General features: G+C 28.1%; 1 protein-coding gene across 2 annotated transcripts; it reads left to right on the top strand.

Moving 5' to 3' along the window:
• Positions 1 to 9,800: 9,800 nt before the first annotated feature.
• LOC136983068 (fibronectin type 3 and ankyrin repeat domains protein 1-like) lies at positions 9,801 to 12,203 on the top strand. 2 transcript variants are annotated; one of them, XM_067279700.1, is made up of 11 exons: positions 9,801 to 9,915; positions 10,051 to 10,198; positions 10,270 to 10,414; positions 10,507 to 10,631; positions 10,705 to 10,786; positions 10,857 to 10,940; positions 11,005 to 11,070; positions 11,146 to 11,357; positions 11,437 to 11,609; positions 11,676 to 11,720; positions 11,802 to 12,203. In XM_067279700.1, the coding sequence occupies exons 2-11, from the start codon at positions 10,093 to 10,095 to the stop codon at positions 12,048 to 12,050; spliced, it is 1,287 nt and encodes a 428-aa protein (XP_067135801.1). In that variant the 5' UTR covers positions 9,801 to 9,915; positions 10,051 to 10,092; the 3' UTR covers positions 12,051 to 12,203. The 2 variants fall into 2 exon arrangements, with proteins under 2 accessions (XP_067135801.1, XP_067135802.1); XM_067279701.1 differs by having other exon boundaries at positions 11,676 to 11,741; positions 11,802 to 11,935.
• The last annotated feature ends 145 nt before the right edge of the window (positions 12,204 to 12,348 follow it).

Below are 12,348 nucleotides of genomic sequence, written 5' to 3'. Positions count from 1 at the left end.
CTATCAGAAGTTTGGAAAACAGTGCTTGATGAGAAAAGGAATGAGCTGGTAAATGAGTTAAGAATTAAGTAGAAATTAGAGACTGAGTGAAGAAAAGATAAACCGGTGAAAATTATATGGTTAAAAGACATACAGTAGAATTAGCACGATAGAAGTTTTTTTTTTGTGATTGTTTCTGAGATGCAAATTTGAAGTTAATAAAAAATAAACATAGAACAAATGTTCAAATGTTAAACAAAAAGTCTTTTGAGTTGAAGAGTTTTGAATTTTTGTAACTGAATCGTAGAACATGAACAGAACGTTGTTTGAAAAGAACATTGAGAAATTTCATACTTTAGAATACCAGTGATGATGGGAAGAGGTTCTTTATTCACTTTTATCACTATTCATCTACATAAAACGTCATCGATAGATAAATAAAGTAATTTCTTGAGAAGGTTTGTCTTTGCGTTGTGTAAATTAATCATTTTATGTTAATATCCATTACACAATTGGCACAGTACATTTACGTCTCATCGTAATAATGCAAAGGCTTGTCCGAAGAAGGAGGGTGACAACCAATGTGACGTCATTTGTGAGGAGATTTGTCACAATGTGACAATGAATAGCATGGGAGAAGCTGGGTTAAAAATGTGGAATTCTAGCGTAACATCATTTATGACGTCCCTATCGCCACCTTATAAACTGTAACGCGTCAGCGCAACATTGTATAAATTCATTGTATTAGTTCACTGTATTTAAGTTGAAAAATAATCTTTTAAGGTGGTTGGGATGTTATGAATTGTACTCATGTTCGAACACAGAATTCTAGAATTTCCAGAATTAATTCAAATAAACGTTCGATTTTTTTATTTGTTTTTTTCTTGTTTTTTTACAATATTCCTCAGTTTATTTTTCTGTCAAGTTTTCCCTCAATACAAATAGTGTTAATATAAATCAATTCTATTCTGTTTGTGATTAGTATCGATGTACAGTACATTAGTTACAATTATTCATAAAAACCACTACCTGGCTAACATATTCTTTTAATGTACCGTAGATGTAAACCATTTAGCTGAAAAAATATTTATTTTTATACTTTAAGAATTTATAAATGTGTCTTAAAATATTTTTAAGATAATACTGATTTTAAAATGGCATATTTCTGTTAAGAAAAACATTAACTAATTGAATATAAATATGGTTTATTAACATTTTATTAATTTTAGGCCGTTAAAACTATAGAAATAATGTTAGGAATATTTAAATTTGAATTATCTTAAGTAAAAATTCTATTTACATGACAGTTTAATAAGATGGAAATTCTTGTTAAGGATAGGTATTAACAATAAAACCGTAGGAGTAACATATGAAAATTGTTTGGCATACAAACTATTGATTATTAAATATTTTGAATGTAAATGGAATGTTTATATTTAAGTTTTCGATCCTGTGGACGTAAAAATATTGATATTCTGTAGAATTCAGAATAGATAGGCCTATGGAAATTATATCAAAGGATGAGCAATTAGGTTCCAGACCTAACAGAGAATCAACTCTGTTAGGTCTGAAATCTAATTGCTCATCCTTTGAATTTCCTTGATCGGAAATTCTCGTCGGTTAACGGGTTAATTCCTTAAATATTTTAGATGAGAAATCCATCGCTAAATTATAAAATAGGTGCAAATATATAATATATAGTCAAAATATAAGCAAATTGAATAAAATATAATTTGAAGTAGGCATTTTCAGAGATTTTTGCTTATTGATCCTTTTTCAAAAACTGGATCTAATTCACTATTCTAATTTATGCTGATACAAAACAAAAATAAACCACAAATATGATAAATATTTTAAAAATCTAATAAGAATTAATAATAATGTTTTTATCAAACATTAAAATTCATAAGTTAAAAACCAAAATTTTATGTTTTACTTCACTAAAATTTTAAGATATCCAACCCCAAATGATCCCTAGTAATTTAAAGATTTCTTGGATAAATCGATGACTACCTCGGGATCCCTAGAGACCAGACTGAAAACCTCTGATTTAAAGTATTATATAAACCGTTTTCTTGAAAAATCGAGCTTGAAAAAGTAAAGAATAGGAAAGGAAAAGGGATTTATGTATTGAGGTAAAAAGTCATATTCGTAACTCTTCCACGTGTGGAGAAATTTGTGTTCATAAAAGTATAAAATAGCTATAACGACATAAAACAGCAGAGCATTACAACAGTTTTGTAGCTACATTTTGTATCATTAGTCACAAGTATGAATTTCAACATTTCTTATTAAAAAAAAGTAAATGCGGGATTTTAATATGGCATCAAGTATACATTTTTTTCCTTTGACGTTCGTTTTTTTGTGAATCTTTTGCATAGTATTGTCGGCTTTCATTTTGACAGAACATTATTAATTAGTCTTTTTCCTTTTTTCCTAAAAGCGCAATATTTTCCATTAATTCCTATATTTTAATAAAAATACAAATTTCAACTTTGTACTTTAGCTTCCAAACAACAGCACCAATAATATAAGTGCCAAGAAACAATATTCATTTTCTGAAAAAAATCACCATTATCATCATCAAGAACAGCTAATTATCTGTAATATCTGGTAGATACGGGATCGCTTTTAAAGCAATCCTATACACACACAATTAACTTTACCAGAAAACGAGCAATTATTTGTTGTGACATCGTCACAATGCCGGGCTGCAATTTTTAATCATATTCTTAATTTATTCACTTTAAAATACAGTATATGTTCTCCATCTCAAATTAGCAGTGGCTGTATAGCATACTTTTCCTGATAACAACAGAGTCATGCCGGTCATCTATATAACTCCATTCGAGGGAAAATTTTTGAATTAAATTCACGTGACTTCCGGTCCAAACCGGAAGTTCTTATATAGTTAATGGGGACCTGCTGTCCTAAGCTTTACATATCTGAGCTTAACTTTCATCTATCTAACACCGTTCTTGTGCACAATTTTTTAAGCTAGTAGTAACTAATTATTTAATTAATTCACTTAATTTTGTCAAATTTAAATTAGCATTCTATTGTTTTCCGAACAACGACAAATGATTTCAACATCAACTGAATACTTTTGCTATAACTCGGTTCCTCTGCCTAACTCAGCAATTCAGTTCGATAATGTCGACTTGGCACTACAAAAACTGACTTTTTTTTTTCCTTTCCACCTCGAAACTTTTTATCATAACTCAGCAACCACAAGTTGGCCAAAAGTTCTGATTTTCTTTCTTTTTTCATTCAATATATCGCACTTTTCTCTATAATTTAACGTATTCTGATGACTCTATCAAAAAGTTATAACAAAAATGGCAGACTTTTCATTTCGAGTGGTCATTCACGAATGTGGCAGCATACCTCTAAAAGAAAAAAAAGACATAAAAAACAGAGAGTTTCCTGCAAAAAAAACCTAATATTATATTAAAATAGTATATTTTTCTGACAATAAGAGGAATAACTCTAGAACCACCGCGTAAAAGTTCTCAATATGTTTTGAAGAAATAGCCAAGTCGAAATATTGTCTTGTTCATTTCTTTTATAAGATAAGGGATTATCATATAAAATATTCAATAGTTTTTTTTTATCATATTATTTTATTAAAGAAGAATTTTAACATTTGGCAAACCATTTATCTATAAATTGAAACTTGTCTTAGATTAATCCTTATTGATTTTAATTTTAGCAATTTCCTCTCCAATTTCGTAGGCCTATTTATAAATTTAGGCCTATATATCTAATTTATAATCATAAATTTTCGAAAATTTTTGTTTTTGTTCTGTTTAATTATCGAAATACTTTAATATTTCTTAATTATAATTGATTAATTAAACGTTGTTAAGAGAAGTTAATGAGTTTTTGATCCGGTTTCTATGCAGATTGAATAGATTGCATTTTTCACATATTTTCTTTTCTCCGGATTTTCAAATACGGGCAATTAAAGTTTTTGCAATTTTCAGAAGAATGTAAGGATGGACATTTGTCACGCGACATCCGATGCACTTCTGCCTTATCGATTAACGTCAATGTATAATTTTTTTTTTCTTTTCTTTCTACTCAAACAATGAATAGAGATGTGTTATTATCGATCCGATCATTTCATTCAAAGCAAAAGGAGGTAGCCATTTCTCTACACATATCGTTAAGAACTGGCATTTTTTCCACATTAACGAGCAATTTTCTATTCGATCCGACGACTGCCGAATATTAGCCTAACTATTTTCTTTTCTTTTTATAGGCGCTTCGTATGGAGAAAGTTTCTGACACGTTAAACACGTTTTGCTATTATTTTATAACATTTAATAACAATAAAGCTTATTTTCATTTTTATTAAACTTCTTAATCTTTGTATGAAAGTCATTTGTTTTTAAAATTTGGTTTAGATTTTAACGTGTGACACCGCTAGATTCTATCTTCAGCTTCAATACCTTGAATTTAAAAATGCAATTTTACAAATTAATAAACCAATTTAAATGTAATGAAAGGTTTTTTAGCTTTCAATTTTTCATTTAGTTACATCGCTACAGTCGACCTTATTACACAAAAATCCTGGAAATGTCACGTTGTAGTTATAAATATAATCTTCATATTTATTTTCAAGAATTATAGATTTATGAAATCCTTATCTCTTTATGGGTTTTTACATTGTTATTTCTGTATCATTTTTATTCTTATATGTAATTTATCTATCATTTCTGAATATAAAAAATGGTACAAAAGTCAGTTAATCGTCATTTCTTTTGTGTTTCAAATACACTTGTGAATTAAACTGAGTTGAAAAACCAATGTTTTTTTTTTCTTTTAGAAAATTAGTAAAAACATAATTTTAAAAAATATAATTAAATTAATAAAACAATTAATTAAAATTTCTTTATTTGATATTATAAATTGAAAAAATTTACAAGAATTGGACAGAGATACAGATTTTTGCTAAGAAATTTATAAAAATGTCTCAAAGCATCGTAATTTGTGTACTGAACAAAGAGACATTTTGAACAATTTTTATACTTTGATAACTAAGAAAGTATCCCTATTCAACGGTGTCTAGAGAGATATTTAGCAATGCACACGCAACCAAGCTTAGTATGATAATATTTCAGACATGCGAAAGGCATTTCTATAAAAAAAAAAAAAAACCTTTGCACCAAAGCTCCCTACTATGGCACTTTTGACGCTGCTAACAACAAACATTTTTTATAAGATACTCACTTTACATAGAACATACTATACAGATATATCAATACGCAGGAGACACTGCTTAATGTGGGCTCCATTCTGAAAGTGTAAAACCTAAAGGCAATGTATTCAATTTGTATTCAATAGCCAACCGTAAATGATTCTCTTTGATGCTTTTTTTAAGACTGTCTAATTTACAATACGTCCACGATGTAGCCTATCACTGAAATGTCTTCAAAAACAAAAATCATATGAATAGACTAAATGAATCAAAAGTGCTATCTATTAATTAATTTTTAATATTACACTCCTTAATTATTAGAAGCATGTTAGATTTAGATATAATTAAACGTTATTACTATTAAATTTTAATATGAATTTAAAATTTAATCCAAATTAAATATTTTATAGTGCTTTCCTATTAATCTGAAACAGTACAAAATAGGGTAAATCAAGATTAAAGTTCTGGAAGCTGTGAGTTTGGAATAAATATTATTTTTTTAAAAACTGAATGAATTAGTGTTTTCTTATCATATCAAACAACACAATAACGAGAAAAATAATAGTGCTTTCCAAAAATAGATTCGAAAAAACATATAATTTTCTGCTAAATTATCATCTCGTCGTTATAGATGTAGTGAACAGTATTTGTATGAGTCCTCTACCTAATGGCTACTCTGTTATTTTTGACCGATTACAGGTTAGATTCATTATTCAAGATTCTAAAGTATTATATACAAGAAACCAAAGTTGTTCGCTAATCTTAAAATTTTCGAGACTACTGTAAATATAAGCATGTATGAAACATTTTGCAAATTAGAAACGGAAACATTTGATTTTTTCACTTATTTTTACAGCAATTGCGTGTAAACAGTGCACATAGCAAGCATGTTTTTCGACTAACACAATACTACCTTTTAATTTATACTGTAGTTACACAGTGTAACTTACGCTACACGTGTTCACTATCCAATCCTCATTTACCCTATACAAACAAATGACACAAAATAAAAGTAATAAAGATTATTAAAATACATATTGGGTACATAATATAAGAAGAAAAAAATTAATTTTTATTATCCATATTTGTTTTAAATATGGTAATAGTTATAATTTAACAATATCAACATTTAAAAAAATGAAAATCCTAATTAAAAATATTGTAAACTTGGTTTGTAAAGCACCCTTGTTTGTAAAATAATAATATTTGTAATATATTAGCATGAAATTTGACAATGAGAAATAATCTTTCGAAAGCACGATACAAAGAATCATTGCATTCCTTTCCAAACAAATTACAAGAGAAGATTCATTTCATTTCGATCTCGATTCTTTTCAACCTCTCTCAATTTTAATTCTGGATTTACCTTTCTTTCTTCAATTCGGAAAAAAGGTAAATCTATCGATCCGTCTGAAATTGAAATAGTCCTATTTACGAAAATAGAAAACGGTATGGATTCCAATTGATGCTCTGCTCTATCTCTAAATGGTGGCTATTTACGTTTCTTTTTGTCAAAGGCCATTTTTTTTATCTTATATTTTGCAAGTTTCATATTATGAATTATTCAATAAATATTCTTACGTGGATTTTTCGGACTTTAGATACTTAGAATGAAGATAAAATAACTCCTGTTACCGATTTTAACAGGTGTCTTCAATCTCTTGATATCATTCGTCATTTTATTTCTTGATTTTCTTTTTACATTTCTATTAAAATCCTCTTAACATTCTTTTTTCAACTGCACTTTTACGATCTCTTCAAACGTTTGAAAATTGCTTTGTAAAAATTGTTCTGCGTTGCTAGGATTACAAATCGTCAAATTTCATTTTTACTGTAAATTTTTAAATTTTAATTAATGTTTTTAATATTATTTTCATATACAGAATCTTCCGAATGTGTAATTATATTTATGGATATATTTAAGAGCTAATTCTGTATGGTATTATGTAACAAATTTGTTTGGTATTTTTATATTTTATTTATTGTTTTATGATATTTTTATTCTATTTTCTTGACTTAGTTATTCTTATATAATGAAAAGAATAGCTATATTTTCCAAAAAGTATCTTTTTTAAAAGATTATTAGAGTGGCTGGGAGTGAATTGAGTCAAGAAGTAAAATGATTCACATTAGTTTCAAACCCTGCAGCTAGGAAATTAATTAATTATATGATTCTTGAAACTTCCACGAAGAAGTGCTAGCCGCCGGCAAAATTTATAACTAATTAGTTTCCTAGCTGCAGAGCTTAAAACTAATGTGAACCATTTCGCCCCCAACTACCCTATTCACATATTTTAGCACAGAGCTTTTCAGAATCTGAAAAGACTAAAGTCTCCTACTTTGTTGAGCTCTACGTAAGGTATACTACAAAAATAAAGAGTTAAAAGATGTATTCGAATTGGATTGACGGATAAGGCAACACAACATAAGGACGACTACAAAGAATTGGGATTTGTAGAAAACATTTTTTACATTTTTCAATAAACTCTTCACTTACAATATTATCAAATAGATATTATTTCATCTACGAGGTATATTCATAAAACATCTATAAATATCTTTAAAGTCTAAAGATATATCATAGAATATTTTATACACATATACCTCATATTAGAAAATCATAATCATAAATATAATTTACATACTTCATAGAATTTCACTCCTGATATCTGATGATATATTTTATAGGCAAACACTGTAGGAATTATTTTATTATTGGACTTTAGAAAGTTTACAAGATAAGAATCATGTTTGGATCGTATTCAAATTTAGTTAAAAAATTTATATTTTAGGTCATATTTCAATTAAGCCGTGTTATAACACAGTATAATGCCAATAACATTGGGAAGATCGCCTCGTACCATACGTTTTCCAGTACAGGACAGTACGGACAGTTCACCCTGGACAGGACAAAGATAATATACATTTTATTAAGAAAAATTTACATAAGTGGCTTTAGTTTTTATCCTTTCTAGGCCTTGACGTCAACTTCAAGTGATTTTTCAGAAAATACTTCAATCTCTCCAATCTTAGATAAAACAAGCAGATGCTCATTAATGAAGAAATGAAAAGAGCAAAATTATAACATCAACTCCATCTAAGAGGTTAGAAGTAAGTTCACAAAATTCAGCACAACGGGAAAAAGCAAAGAAGCAAAAGACAGCGAATTCAAATAGGAAAATATCGAATTTTAAAAAAGAAAAGGGTTTAGTGCATTTTAGGGAACGGTCAAATTTTAGGGTCGTATTGAGTGTAAAGGTCAAAAGAATATAGACTCTGTGAATTACAATTTTCTGTGTCTAAGGTACTGTGTATTTTGTTACCTTATTGTGATTTTTTTTAGTTTTTGAGAAATAATAATAAAATTTAAAGTATTGATTTGAAAACGTTCAGTATTGTTTTACGAAGTATTCGTTTAAATTTCTTGCTATTTATTCAAATATTTATTAATTAGTACACAAGTACAATAACTTCTAATATCTGACCGGTACTGAGAAACTTTTTTGTATGGTGTGTAAATTTTATGGTAATTTTATTTTAAATTAAAAAAATATATGCTATTAAATTTTTGGATTTTTGTTAAGTCTACTATTGAAGTGCATACCTAACTATAATCTGACAGTATTACTTTTATGTTTCGTTTATCACTTTTCTATCAATTTCGAAAAACTTTATGTGTCTGGTACTGTGCAAACTTCCTCTAATTATTATGATATATTTAATAATTTTTTTTTGTTTTATAACTTTATTTTGTTAAACAGAATGACAAATTTCTATAAAAACGTAAATATAGGAGAAACCAGTGTAGAAAGAACAGATCTTATTTTTTAATCAGTGGGTGGTGCAAATCAGCGAAAAATTCTAGAGTTTAATAACGGATCCTACAGCGTTGTGTGCACTGTCAAGGTCACTGTGAGTTTGCAACATGTTGAAACAGAATTCATCCATTTTTTCAACAATATATTGTAATTTTACTGATTTTTATTCTCAAGTCAAACAAGTTAACACACTGCTATTATTTAATAATGCAATTTGAACTGTGGGTTCGTGTACAGTATTTATACTGAAATGCTTCAATTTCTAACATACACTAACAACATTCGAACATAAATGTCTCATTTTCCCGGACACAGAACATAAATGTTCTGTGTCCGGGAAAACGGCCCAGGACAGGACGGAACCGGATTCCTTCTGTTCAAGTGTGGATCGTTTGCTACATCTACCTCAAATTGACTGTATAATTCGCGAAATGTACAGTACAGAGATGCAGATGTTATTCTCATTTGTAAATTTTTCCATTAATTATTGCTTGAAAAACATCTTTTAACTGTTTTTCAAGTAATTGCAACTAATTTTAACTAATAATATTTACATAAAACAAAATAAACTATAGAGAAATGTTATTTTAACATTGGGTTATTATTAAGTAACATAAATAACAATTGATGTGTTTAATTTTTGGTAGATTTGAAAGAATATTATGTCAGCAAGCAGTTAAAAAATAATAAACTTATTCAACGGTCTACGTCTATCCTTTTCTATTTTACAACCCTTAAACCTTAATATTCGGTTCTGTTCTGGTTTCCCTATACGTAAAATATACGCTTAAAATATGTTGAATTTTCAAATTCGTTCTAAATGTCAATGAATTCGATCTTCTAGAACGATTTAAATACGATTTAGAATATCTTAAACGTTCGATAAGAATTTCGCCGTTATTTTTCATATAAAAGGTCAGTAAAATCACTTAAAATGAAAATATTATATGTAAGTTAAACTTTGTAAAATTACAAAAGATTCGTAGAAAAACATTAATATTTAATATTAATTGCGTAATTAAGATATAGAATTAAAATCTTCAACTGTAGGCTTGACAGAATTCTTTTGAAAATATTGTATTCGCATTAACGATGGACGAAAAAGATAAAAAAATACAAAGTAAAAAGTCAAAAAAGGTTAAAACAAAAGAGCGAAAAACATCAGATTTTAAAAATTTGATTCAAGTTGATGAGATTGGTAAGTTGTGAATCAGATTATTTATTATATTTACATTCAGATGTAATATTGTTATCATTTATTACGTTTAGAATTGCCTTCTCCTCAAGCTCCAATATGTACTGCTGTAACTTTTAATTCGATCTCACTACAATGGGACCAAGATGATCCCAGCGACGATAAACTTTACATAGTGCAATATTCTCATCAGAAAAAGAAATGGGATACTGCTTACAAGTAAGAAAAATTTTGATACGTTTTAATTTTCAGAAAAAAATAATAAAAATATTAAATTAAGTGCAAACTTTTTTAAAAATATCTTTCTTCAGCGGTTATGCGAAGAGCGAAATCTTTAAATCTCTTTCACCAAATACTGTTTTTTACTTTCGAGTGAGGTACAAAAAAGGTATGGCAGAAAGTGATTGGTCGAATATTACTGAAGTTACAACAGCCAGTAAGTTAAAAACTATAATTATATCAATACTATTTACATGTAAATTTAAATGTTTATTCTTTACATGTTACAGAAGAGCCTCTAAGCATGCTTGATCTGCATAGAGCGGTGCAAAGTGAAAATTTATCTAAAGTAATCAATATTTTAGAAAAAGAGTAAGTTTTGATTAAAAATTAAAACTTTAAGTTTTGTAAAATATATTAAAATCCGTACGAAAATTTCTAGTGAACACCATCAATTGAAAATAGATTCCCCAGATCACTATGGATTATCTGTTTTGATGAGAGCCATACTAAGGAATTGCAACGAGTAACAATTTACCATTATATATTTTGAATTTTTACGTAAAACTGATGTCAAATTTCAATTTCAGAATAGCTGAAGTACTTATTAAGCATGGCGCCGACATCAATTATAGTGATGCTAGTGGAAGAAATTGGTAGATTTAGAATTTACACGATTTCATATTAAAACAGATTTTCACATTACTAACACATAGTTTTGTTTTGCGTAGTCTAATGACAGCTTGCTTTATCGGGAACTTGGAAGCTACAAAACTTCTGAGAAAATTAGGATGTAAATGGACCACCGTCGATAAATTCGGAAACACACCGTTGCATTGTGCGGTTGAAGGAAATAGCTTGGAAGTTATTAAATGGGCGATTAAAGATGGCGCCGATATTCATGCAACAGACAAAAATGGACTGACGCCGCTTCTGAAACATGGTAATTTTATTTAAAAATTTATTACTATTTTATTATTACATATTTGAATTCGTAAACTTGACCGATTTATATTTACAAGCTCTTAATGGAGGTTCTAGCGAAATAACAAAATTGTTAATATTAGAAGGAGCAAATATTGATGCTCAAGATATATATGGTAACACTGCTCTAATTTTAGCTACTGTTAGAAACAATCCAGAAATTGTTCGAGAGTTAATTGCTAATAACTGCGATTGGTCTCTACCAAGTTATGTAAGTAATTTATTATATTACATTATTATCATTTTCGTTGAATTTTAATTTAATTCAACATTTCAGTACAATAGAACCGCCATCGAAATAGCTGAAAGTCTTGATCGTAGAGTAAGATAATATCGAATAAAAGTGAGGTATTTTTATAATTCTAATTTAACTAAAGAATATCAAGCAGAATTGATATTTCAGGTGATCATACAACTTCTGAGCAAGTTCAAAGATGAACTAGAAAATGAAGCTAATAAGAAAATGTTGAAAGATATAGATCCGGAAAAATTAGAAATGCAAGAGACAAATGATGATAATGAAGAAGCCTTCCTTCCAGATAAAACACCGATTTACAAAATTCCGAAATTACAAGCATCCTTCAAAGAGCTAAAGGATTCAAAACTCGATATCGATGACGATTCGAAACCCGAAACAAGCTCCAATGTATAAGATTTCAGACGCCTTTGATTCAAAAGCTCTATTGAATCTCAAATTGCAGACACCAAAATAAATAACGAATATTTATTTTATTTTATGTTTTTGAAAATAATTTTCTTACTGAATTCTTCATTATAATTATAGAAATTTAGCATACTATTCTAATAAAACAATATTTAAATAATATCTCTTTTTGTCTTTATTTGTATATATTATTTACATTTTACCAGTAAAAATGATTTGTATATCGAATAAAAAAATATTTAAATTTAAAAAATTTAAATGAATATTTAAAAAAAAATTCAAATCG

Source organism: Centruroides vittatus, unplaced genomic scaffold, assembly GCF_030686945.1.
Source record: "Centruroides vittatus isolate TY-2023 unplaced genomic scaffold, ASM3068694v2 contig_875, whole genome shotgun sequence".
In the NCBI taxonomy this organism is placed as follows: Eukaryota; Metazoa; Arthropoda; class Arachnida; order Scorpiones; family Buthidae; genus Centruroides; species Centruroides vittatus.
The sequence above is the reverse complement of the archived record's forward strand: the minus strand, read 5'-3'. Positions and strand labels throughout refer to the sequence as shown.